Here is a 12,387-nt window from a genome sequence, read left to right as displayed (position 1 = left end):
TTTTTTAAAAACAAACGCTTTATCAAAATCAAAATAATGTGAATGTTGCCAACAGTGTTGGGCAATAGCCGAATTATCCGTCCGTCCCTTCTCAACATGCTTTCGGTGTTCGAGAACTCGAATATTTAGATTTCTTCTAGTTTGGCCAATATATCCATTTTCACAATTCTTGCATGGGATGAAGGGAAAAGGTGAGTATATTTGTTGGCTGAAATATTGTATGGAAGTCAAATTTCTTGAAGATAGAAGAGATCATGAAACTTGAAGAATCGAATGGAAGAACAACGGTATTAGAAAACTGTTTTGAGTCAGCTGGGAGCAGGTTCGTGGTGCATGTCTGGGTACAGACGCGTAAACATCACCCCTCCACGACTCATTCGTGTGAATTCTGACCACGAGGTCCTGATGACGGCTCTCCATTGAAGAGCCGAAACGCGTCGGCCATTCGACCAATTGGATTTATTTGTCTTGAAAACGTGGCAATTTTTGTATAAATTAAAACCAGGCAAAGTTTCTCATTTTTGTGATAATATTAACGTTGATATCTGTCTGGTATTTCAAGTTCAAGTGCAGGAGGGAGGGAGGGGGGGGCAGTACCAGTGCTTCGCTATTGGGCCACCACTCTGGAGAGGCGCCAGGTTCAAGTTAAGAGGGCAGAATACTACTTTTACTAACCAAAAAAAAAATATTTCTGTCCGCTCTGGGTTGGACGCTAAATCCGAGGAGAAAGGGCAAGGAAAATTTAAAAAAAAAAGTTTTATTTTTAATAATTGTTGGGGTGTGGATAAATTGAGAGGGATGAGGGTTGGACGGGGTTGCTGAAAATAGGTCTCCGATGAGTAAATATTTGATCTCAAGCCGCTCCTGGGCGACCTGCAAATAAAAATATTATGACTGTTCTGCATCTCATTCGATCTAAAGTCATTGGCAATTTTCAACAATTTACTATGTGAAATTTTGTATTGAAATCATGACGGTGTAATGTATCGCAAATTTGTTAATATTTTCTTGTTTTGAAATTCCAGGGTGCCAGATGAACGAAGATAATTATACGATATTTTGTCCGAAACATAAGGTAAGGAAAGATTTCAATCCATTAATAAATGATATATGGAAATATAATTTCTAGGGGAGCAAATTGGTGGCCCCAATGCTAGTGGCTAGCATGGTCATAAGGTGTCCAAGTCTCGTTAATGGATATTGAATCAGAAGAATCGTTTCTAGATACAAGTCCAAGACTTTTCAATAGTTGACTGGCTCTGACGTACCCCCCTCTGTTCCGTGGCCATCAACGAAATGAGTGAGGCAATCAATCGGACTACTTTCTGCCATTACTTGGTCCAGCCACATCCTTCTCAATGTATGGATGACGCTTATTGACATGAGTTCAAGTTAACAATCTAAAACAGCGCTTGCTGGAAAGGCACAAGTACAAGCTGCAATCATTACTGTTGAAGAGTCTGAGACTCGTAGCTAGGAAGGAATCTTCTAATTCAGTATCCAGCATAAAGCAACTTGGACATGTCTTGATGATGCCAACTCCTGGCATTGGGGAAACATTGAGAAGAAAATAAACTTGTACAGATGACATCCTTTGCCCCGTGATAATCTCTCTCAATTGGCGATGCACACGAAAACTTAATTAATTGACTGATTATGGTTGGTACTTAAAAATTGAATTGCATGGCATTAGTAAGTATGTAAAACGTATGGACAGGTAGTATGGAAATCATTCAGAGGTATATATTTTTTTTTTATCATGGTCAAAATGCCTTACAAATTACACTCTATAGTAGAAATACCGTTGAAAATATTATTTATCCTTCAATTTATTTCTATTCATATACTTTTCATACTTACTAATGCCATACAAAAAAAAAACATATATTTTTTAAGCACCAACCATAATCATTCAATTAATTAGGTTTTCGTGTGCTTCGTCAATTAAAAGAGAGTTTCACAGGGCAAAGGATGTCATCTCTATAAGTTTATTTTCCTTTAAATGTTTCCTAATTCCAGTGGTTGGCATCATCAAGATATGTCCAAGTTGCTTTACTTGAAACTGAATTAAAAGATTCCTTCCTAGCTACGAATCTGAGGCTCTTCAACAGTAATGATTGCAGCTTGTACTTGCGCCTTTCCAGCAAGCGCTGTTTTGGATTGTCAACTTGAACTCATGTCAATAAGCGTCATCCATACATTGAGAAGGATGTGGCTGGACCAAGTAATGGCAGAAAGTAGTCCGATTGATTGCCTCACTCATTTCGTTGATGGCCACGGAACGGAGAGGGTCTGATGTACTTCAGAGCCAGCAACTGTTGAAAGTTTCGGACTTGTATCTGGCTCGTTCCCTAAACGAACCGACCAAAAAACAGGGTTAGTTGCATGACCACCTCGGATATTTTTTTTTTCAAATTCGGCACACGTACAAGTGGAGCCGAAATATGAGAATACTCAAATTTTCAACGACCTGCTCCGCGTATTTGTGGAGCAACATGTATTTGAAAAACCGAAAAAATGGTTTTACTCTTCTTTTTTTTTTGTACTGCAGCTGTATTGGAGTGATAGGTATCTATGAAAACAGTATTTTCTGTATATTCAGAATAAAAATATTCTAACATCTGAATTGAAGGGGGGGGGGAATCATATCACACCTTGAACTTGAGCTACTAATTTTTGAAATTTCTGATTTTATTGAAAGTCCAACATTATTTTCAACAAAAAAACTTCAAGAACTAGGGTTTTCAATTGTTCCTGTTGTAACAATAGCATTCGGTGAAATTTTCTGTTCAACGAATTTCAATGAAATAACAAGCTGTATCTGTGTGCCCCCTTTGAGAAAAATTTCTGCCAAAATGGCCGAAATTCGATTTAAGCTAAAATATTTCCAAAAAAAGCAAGGCGGCGCAAAGAAATTCATGGAACAGAAAGTTCAATCAAATGCCATTGTTACAACAGGAACAATTGAAAACCCTGGTTCTTGAAGTTTTTTGTCGAAAGTAATGGCGGACTTTCGATAAAATCAGAAATCTCAAAAATTAGCTCCTGTTCAAGGTGTGATATTATTCTCCCACCTTCTACTCAGATGTTAGAATATTTTTATTCTGAATATACAGAAAATATTGTTTTCATAAATACCTCTCACTCCAATACAGCTGCTGTACAAAAAATAAAAAATAAAGAGCAAAACCATTTTTTCGGTTTTTTCAATGGTTCCCCAAAATTCAAATTCATGTAGCTCCACCAATACGCAGAGCAGGTCGTTGAGAATTTGGGTATTCTCATATCTTGGCACCCCCTGTACGTGTGCTGAATTTGAAAAAAATCCGAGCCGGTCGTGCAACCCTCTTTGGTCGAGTTGCTGTGGAATAAGCCATCTAGAAACGAATCTTGCGTTTGAATATCTATTAACAAGACTTAGACACCTCATGAACATGCCAGCCACTAGCGCTAGGGACTGCCTATTTGCTCCCCGAGGAACCTCTATTTCAATAATTTTCAATTTGTTACACATACATATATAAAACAATTGTTTTCATATGTTAAATATTTTTTTTTGCAAATTTCCAAACACCTAGGAATAAATTGTATCAACTCCTTGTGGCATGAAATCAATATAATTGAATGAAAATTGGTTCAAAATGAAGAAAACTGCTCATCTGTGATTAAGCAAAAGATTCAATCCTAAATATTTGATTTATGAAAAAGAATTTAAATTTTCTAAATCGTATTTTAATTTTAAATATGATTGAACTGATAAAATTTCACTATTTCATTCATTCGATATGCTAAATGGTTTTTTTTATATTTTGAGTCAATTTTTATTCCATTTTATCAATTTCATGCTATTTTATCATGCCACATGGTATTGGCGTAACATTAAACAATACATTTTTTCAGTGTTTGAAAATGGGCAAAAACTTAAGTATGATCATTTTCGTCTCACTGTGGTGATCTTCTGCACACAAATAATTAAATATTGAAGATATGTGTAAATGATTGTGTTAATATAGCATGGCCTTATACAATAAAATACTGTATATGTGTAACAAATTTGAGATAAATCAAAGGATGGATAATTTCATTATACTATTATTGGTATTTCTACTATAGCATAGTTTAAAGTTTTTAGGCTGTGTGACCATTGTAAAACGTATCAAATTCCCACCACACCAATTATGTGTTATGAATGTTTATCGCGATGTATATCAATCAACAAACATGACTGCATGTGTATTGCCTCACATTTATTTTAAATGTAATTTTATGTTTCTACACTATTTATGTTCAGTGTGTTGAGAAATTATAAAAACCATAACACACTTCTTCAATTTTTACTGTGATATTTAACAGTTATATGGTAGCATTGTAATATGTATCATATATAACATAAAATATGATATAAAGCAACTGAAATAATCGTATGTTTAGCAGTAGCAGCACTAGCGTCACAATGTGCTTTCTTGACAAGTGCATAAACACAACGACGTTGTTTACATATCCCTCAAGAGCTAGCCTCCTACCTTAGAACAACTAGGGATAAGCTTAGGCTTAGCAATCAGAAATTATTCCATACCTCATTGCATGGAGAATGATAAGCATGGGTTAAACCCTCAAGAAACCATCCCCACCTAAATACATCTGAAGTAGAATATGAATTACAGTAGGCTTCTAGAAAAATAGTTAAATGAAATAGCTCTTCAGATTGTTTTGTGCTCATATTATGTCTGACTTTTATGACAATCTCTCACACAATCTACACCTATAAGTTTATAACATCTACGAAAAGATGAGCATGGGTTAAAAAGCCATAATGTATTCTCTTCTACTTGTGACACAATGGCCATTGGAAACGGTGTGCATAGATTATATAAGATTATATAGGCTTTAATTAGACATCATAGGACATAGTCACATTGAGACATTTGGAGAAGATGATTACATGTTACATAGCCCCAAGTACAGTCCTGTTTCTTGCAAAACCTAAAATGATGGTATGTTCATAAGAAGAGGGAATGATGAGCATGTAATGTATATTCCTAATAAAGAGTTATCGAATTCCTTGTGAAAAAGATGTGCGTAGATATAGCTCTCAAAGAGTTTTCCCCTTTCTTGTTTGTCTCGTGAAAAGGATGGATGTGTGTTACACAGTTCTCAAGTATATATAATATATATATATATATATATATATAGTTATATATAATATATATAATATAATATAACTATATATAACATATTATATATATATATATAGATATAGATAGTTCTGAACAGTTATTTCCTTATTTCGAGACATCTGGAAACAATAAGCCCAGTTTACATAAACTTTATGAATTATCCCTTGGTTGTTGACATGTTGAAATGACTACCATAGTCTACATAGCCCATAAAATCACCGTTACTTCATATGATACGCAGAAACGATGGTTATGCGCTGCATAGTCTTCATTAGTTGTTTCATGCATTGTATCGCGAGTTAACTCACGAGTCATTCCATAATTTTTGTTAAGAACTATTCCGCTATTTGCAACATCCTGAAACACTGACTGTAGGTACGCTCGGGAGAGTTATTTTCGTATGTAGAGGCGTCGAGAAACGATGAGCTTGAGCTAAATAGCCCTCAATAGTTCCTTTCTCTCATTAACTGGAAATAATTATATCAGCTGAAAATTTATCCCTCAGTTTTCTGACTATATATAATTCATGATATATTTTACCCAGAATAAAGCAGAGATTTTAGAGATACCTTACAAATAAATAAATAAATATATATATATATATATATATATACAGGGTTATCAGCGAATAATCCCTTATTTCAAAATTAAATATCTCTACAACAAAGGTCAATAGAATTATGCGGTGAACGGTACGTTTATTAGCAAAACTGTAACAATGTTGTACAGAAATTTCGAAAATTTAATTTTTTTTTTAATTTTTTAAAATTTACAAAAAAAAAAAAACCTGGAGATTTTGGGGTTCCGAAAATCCTCATTTGTGTGAAGAGAAACCACTGCATTCGCCTAAAGTTACTGCATGGGCTGCGGTATGCGCCAGAGGCATTATCGGCCCCTTCTTCGTGCGAGAAACGATTACTACTGAACGTTACGTTACAATTTTGGAACAATTTGTCAGCACACATGGCGCATACCGCAGCCCATGCAGTAACTTTACTCGAATGCAGTGGTTTCTCTTCACACAAATGAGGATTTTCGGAACCCCAAAATCTCCAGTTTTTGTTTTTGTTTTTTTTTAATTTTAAAAAATTAAAAAAAAAACAAAATTTTCGAAATTTCTGTACAACATTCTTACAGTTTTGCTAATAAACGTATCGTTTACCGCATAATTCTATTGATCTTTGTTGTAGAGATATTTAATTTTGAAATAAGGGCTTATTCGCTGATCACCCTGTACATATACGCAGTAAAACCCCCTTAAGTCATCACCCTAATAAGTTGCCACTGTCACTCCGCTTAAGTCGTCGTTTTTCTATAGGCCCTTCCAGCTTTCATAGACAACAATGTTATTAAACCCTCGTTCACTCGTCGCTAATTTCGGTTAACTCGTCACTATGAAATAATTTGAGAAAGTGGAACAGACTATTTTTTTTATGGCTCCCATTAAAAAATAGCTTGTTAACAGCATTGCCATATGCTTAAAAGTCACCATAAAAGCCGTCAAACCGAAAGATACTCAGGCCACATCGCCATATGGCAATATCGGCTCATTGTCCTCACGGACTGGATATATATATATTTCTGGAAATTTATTCATAAAAAATCATACATTACAATCATAACAACTATAAAATCATAATCTAAGTATAAAATCAGTTGCGAGATCACAATCTACGTATACAATTGGAAATCAAGCATATAATGAAAAATGGAAATCAAGCATATAATGAAAAATGGAAATCAAGCATATAATGAAAAATGGAAATCAAGCATATAATGAAAAATGGAAATCAAGCTATATTCCATATTAAATGTTAATTCGAATATAAAATCCTAAATCGCATATTGAAATCAATACTAAATCAGATAAAATTCATAATCGATTCCATCCTCAATTTAAATCGTTCGATTTCCACGATCATTATACTGTTCTTGTGTTATCAGTAAGTCTTCTTTATAGTTGATCAGTTTCTTTTTTTTTTTGTGAACTGCGAGAGGTGGTGCAGTTTGTACTTGTGCTACTGGCTGATATGGCGTCTGTGGGATCACTTTGTCTTCTATCCATCTAATTCTTTTCTTTACTTTATTTATTCTACTTTTGTTTTTAAAAATCTCTCTGATCCAGAGTATGGCATTTTTAACAGCGGCCGCAGCCATGTGCTTTAGATGTGCAGTTAATTTACATGTTGTCAAGTAATGGATGGGAGTGCCGATTTCACCACAAAGGCGTTTCTCGTTCCTCGTTTTTTGAAGCGGTGAAGGTAATTTGGAAATAAAAAAGCTTATGTGTGTGTACCAAAACGGAACAGTTTAAGTAATGAAAGTTACGTTGGGGAAATTCATTTGCGGACCAAGGTTTTTGAAACGTAAGGGATTGTTCGAGCTAGATCTGATTTCTGCATGAACCCTACTAATTTAAACACTAATTGTTTAAATTTGCCCACCCCCGGCAAATTTAAACAAAATATCTTTGTTTGAAACCCAGACATTCTTTCCAAAGTTGAGGTCTTCTAATGCTTATTTTTCCCTACCCAGGCCCCCCCCCCCAAAGACAAAAGTGGATCCTGTGTTCGAGATTACCTTGTAGTGGTATCATGGTATAAACTCTAAAATTAAATTTCATGTATTTGTAAAACTAATGTGCAATAATTCTGTTTTGAAGAAAATCCAACTATTCTAGCAGTTGCTCTGATTGGTCTGAATTAAAAATTACTAGTATAAATCAAAGTGTACCAGTATATTTTACCATAGTAAGTTAAGTGATAAGAGCTCAAAAAAGGTAATTTTTTTTTTTTTTTTTTTTTTTTTGCAATCTTTAAATTTCATTAATATTGCAAATTTGAATCATATTTTAACAAATTTCGTATTATTTTAAATTTATATGATTTTCACAATACTGCACATTAAAATTGATGACACTTCGTTTAAGTCGTCACTCCGCTTAAGCCGTCATAATTTTGCGATAACATGAGGTGACGACTTATCAAGGTTTTGCTGTATATATAATACGTGTGAGATATCTCTGTAAAATCTCTGCTTTCTTCTGGAAAAAATATATCATGAATTATTCGTAAAGAGAGATAGATGGCTTTTTCTGAGCCCAGGATATATATATATATATATCAAGGAAACATTTTATTTTCTGGATATTATGCTGAGGTGAACAAGAGTATGCAAGAGGCCTGGGTCTGAGTCCCGGCAGAGACAAAATGACTTTTCTTCACCTCAGCATAATATCCAGAAAATAAAATGTTTCCTTGATATATATATATTTATTCGTAGAGGTTCTCTCAAATTCTGCATGATATTGATAGTCAATTATTTACTTGTTTGAATCATTAAGAAAATATATTATATTGTTCCTGATTTTTCCTATACCTTTTGGCACAGATATATTGCATGTATTGATAAAGGTCGATGTTAATTCCATTCACCTAACATTCACTTTTTTTGAACTTCTTCCAGCAAAAATGATGAAGCCCCGTGAAGCATAAATATGAGGTCATTGGCTCCACAGCAAAAAAGAAAAAAAAACTTCATGAGCTTCCATCATTGTTATCATCATCATATTGAAAAGAAAAAAAAAGAGACAAAGAAATAAAAGAGATTTCGAAAACAAACATTATTATTAATTGTTCTCTTTGGTGCTAAAAAAAAAATTATCTCTCTTCAAAAGAACGTTCTTCAATGATGTTCACGTTGATGGCGACTGAAGAATGTGAAGAAGATGACTATATATGAAAAGAAAAGTGGAAGACACCGTTCATATATGTGTCTTTCTAGAACTTTCTGAGCACCGTCTTTAAAATATAATTGTGGCAAATGTGCAAAATATATATATATATATATATATATATATATATTAAAAAAAAAAAATACTGTGTGACACGAAACAAACAAAATTGTAAAATAATAACTCAAACAAGTGTATGGAACAATATTGCGTGTAAAAAAAGGACGAATAATCGAATACTTAACAGTTTTATCACTGATTTTTCCCCCCTCAATGAAAGAAAACTGTATTGTTGTTTCACACACACGCATAATTACACACACACACACCTTCGATTGAAAACAATTCTCCCTTTGGGCCCCTCTATTGATTCGTTTTATAAGCATGTTTCACGTGGGTATTATCAACACAGATGAATCTATAAATATATATATAAATAAATATATATAAAAATAATTATATATATAATGAACGAATAAAAAATAAATGCTGTTTGTTGTTTTTTAAGAAAAAATAAATAAATAAATCTCCATCCCGAGAGCGATTGTCCAGTATCTCCAAAATAATAATAATGTGTATCCCGTTTTTGGATTATCCTCGATTATCCTTTTTCTATCTAGAGTCGTAGTTATTATCTGTGGCATGTTGTTTGGTCTGATGATGTCCTTGGGTTATTTGAGATGTATAACATGAAAGAATGAAACTTTTTTCTCTCTTCGATATGTATGTTTCAGAGATCAACACTTATATATAATTTCCAAGAAATATTTTAAATCTTGTCACTAGTGCAATATGTCATGTTTTTCTTTTATGTATTCATTAATTTCCTATAAAAGACTGAAATATTTGATTCGATACAAAATGTCTCGTATAATTTTTCCTCAAAAATTAATGTTGGATATTGAAATACCACTTCGAATACCAGATGTCGCAAGTGGCTTGGTCAAAAAAAAAAGATCTCATAGCGTTAAATAGTGTCATTGGCGAACGCTATCGATCTTGGCGTAATGATTGAAAAATGATTGTTTAATTGTGGGTGTCGGTAATCAAGCACTGATTAAACAAGCTTCCGTGTTCAAAATTTGATTCGTTTTTTGACATCTGGAATTGTACACAACCAATGCATCGAAAAACATTACCAGATGTTACAGCACAGGAAGTTATCTCGTCAGAAAAGTGGTGGTGATGCTAGTAGTATGAATGCACCTGTCATAATGACACAAGGAAGGGTTAAAAAAAGAAACGCATATTGAATCTCCCTAATCCTCTCTGTTTATGACCAATAAGTTTGTGACATCTGGTGTTCATATCAAATACCAAAGAGCACCATGAAACGTTTCCATCTCTATTCGCTACAGCATTATATTACATGGATCAGCAATGATGCATCTGAACCATTGGGTGTGTGTATCCTTTCGGTTTTGGTAGAAGATAGAGGGAGAACAATTCAAAGTCAACCTACCATTCTAAGTTAAACTATCGAAGCTCAGCTCTTAATCGCAAACTTTGGTGGCCAAAAAGGTTTGATATATTTATTTGAGATTACTTGTAAGGTCTCATTTTCGGGCCGTAGGTCGGACATACCTCAATCTAAACCACAAAATACTAATCGGTATCAGATGCAACATAACTCTTCTCCACAATTGGGAGAGATTCATTCAAAAATTCAAAAATTCTCTGATAACATCCGAAATTAATTGATATCTAATCGATTTTAAAAGATTCTTTTACCATTATATCTGCAGCCTTCGTGTTGAATTTGACTCAGAAAAAATGTGGCACATATCAAACCCAAATTTACATTTATCGGAAAATAAAATTCTTGTTCCTAATTTGCGTTAATATTTAGTCAATATTATCAGTTGTTACCATTCAATGTGTATTCATTATCATTTCAACATTAACTACGATGTCAAATATCCCAATCTCTCTCGCTTGAATGAATGTACAAATATATAGAAAAAATATATATATATATATGAGCTCTTCTCAAAAATAATGGTTATTACAATATTTCCATTCGATATTTGCAAGTTTTGCATGAAACATCGGTTTCGTTTCTTATCCTACGCCCTTGGAGATGGACAATTGTTATCATCTTTATATGAATGTTATCATCATTATTCGAGGACGAAAGAGAAAAAAAAACTACAAAAAATATAATTATTATGAATAAAAAAATAATTAACAAATACTTGATTGCTGTTATCTGGAAGCATGTGTTGTTCTTGTAAAAACAAAAAAGCAAAATGGTTGTTAAAAATTAAAAGAGTGTGTTTTTTCTTTTCTTTTTTTTAAAGTATTTCCTAATACCGTGAGGGAATTTCACGTATTTGGTGAATGTACTAGTCTTCGCTTGTGTCTTGAACTTATATATATATATAAATATTATATATATATATATTTTGTTAATAATTAAGGCTAATGGGAAAATTTTCTTTTTATTTGGAAAATTTTCTCGTTTTTTTTTCTTCTCTCTGTGAATTGGTGCCATGAGGTACCAATCGGCTGGTGTATAATAATAATACTGAAAAGTTTTTTTTAATGATGCAATATGTATATGTAATTATATGAGGAAACTAAAAAAAAGTTTCCGAGGCGATGTTATTGGAATGGTGGTGCCCTTTATCCCCCCTTTTATCCCCGAAATTTCCCATGGAAAAGGAAAAACAAAAATTTCCCCCAATTTTTATTGTCATTTTGAAGCTGTTATTGTTGTAAAAATAAACGTAGTTGTGTGTTGTAAATAGAAAAAAAATCCATACGCTCATGTGGATAAACATAGAGAGTGAAGAATAAAGAGCTACAACAAAGAGCAACAATTGTCTTTTTTTTTTAGTTTCATATATACAATTCTGTTGATAAAAAACATGCTCCAATAATGCAGATGGTTATGTGCTGTCAAATAACCAGCAAGCAGTTTTCAGAATCAAGAGTATATATAATCACTTTGTTATACTTTTTAGATTATACGACAAAACCTTTACTGTCAAAAACAAAGATAATGTGCTTCGTCAGATTTCCAAAAAGCGTTTGATAGAGTCCATCATATATTTATAGTAGACTCTTGTAGCGTTTTCATGAAATTATATTCCTTAAATATGGGAAAGAACGAACATGGACAAATTTACAAGCTTGAGCACCACTGGCTATAGCTTCTTCCCCTCTCTTGCGTGTTTCCAATGACAACCAACGGGTAATATTGCCCACACGCCGTCTTAAGAGCATAATGAGCCCCCGAGCTAAGTGTTTTTTCTGAGGCTCTACCTGGTAAATTGTAGAAAATTTCAACCAGATTCATTCTTCTCTTGAGACGCCCGGGTGGGCCTATGGATGCGAGCAACAGACTTGCAAATTAAAAGAAATAGACTTGGTGGACGAGAACAGTCACCACTGCACATGTTGATATGGAGGGATGAACTATGACCAGAGACTTGATTGGAAGGGAGTAGCTGTTGAGGTGATATTAATCGGAGT

At 33.6% G+C, this 12,387-nt stretch overlaps 1 protein-coding gene across 2 annotated transcripts in view; it reads left to right on the top strand.

The window, feature by feature from the left end:
• LOC149068382 (uncharacterized) overlaps positions 1 to 8,826 on the top strand; it is a 186,598-nt gene extending 177,772 nt beyond the window's left edge. Inside the window, exons 7-8 of one of the 2 annotated variants that reach the window (XM_089251525.1) lie at positions 1,026 to 1,075; positions 8,643 to 8,826. In XM_089251525.1, coding sequence (XP_089107651.1) covers positions 1,026 to 1,075; positions 8,643 to 8,651 — 59 coding nt within the window. In that variant the 3' untranslated portion in view covers positions 8,652 to 8,826. The remainder of the gene's footprint in view (positions 1 to 1,025; positions 1,076 to 8,642) is intronic. The other variant, XM_089251524.1, reaches the window with a different exon arrangement.
• The last annotated feature ends 3,561 nt before the right edge of the window (positions 8,827 to 12,387 follow it).

The sequence above is a fragment of the Pholcus phalangioides genome, unplaced genomic scaffold (genome assembly GCF_987345545.1).
Source record: "Pholcus phalangioides strain wild (caught in Gottingen) unplaced genomic scaffold, Ppha-v1.0 ptg000027l_1, whole genome shotgun sequence".
NCBI classification, from domain to species: Eukaryota; Metazoa; Arthropoda; class Arachnida; order Araneae; family Pholcidae; genus Pholcus; species Pholcus phalangioides.
This window is presented reverse-complemented; position numbering and strand designations above follow the sequence as displayed.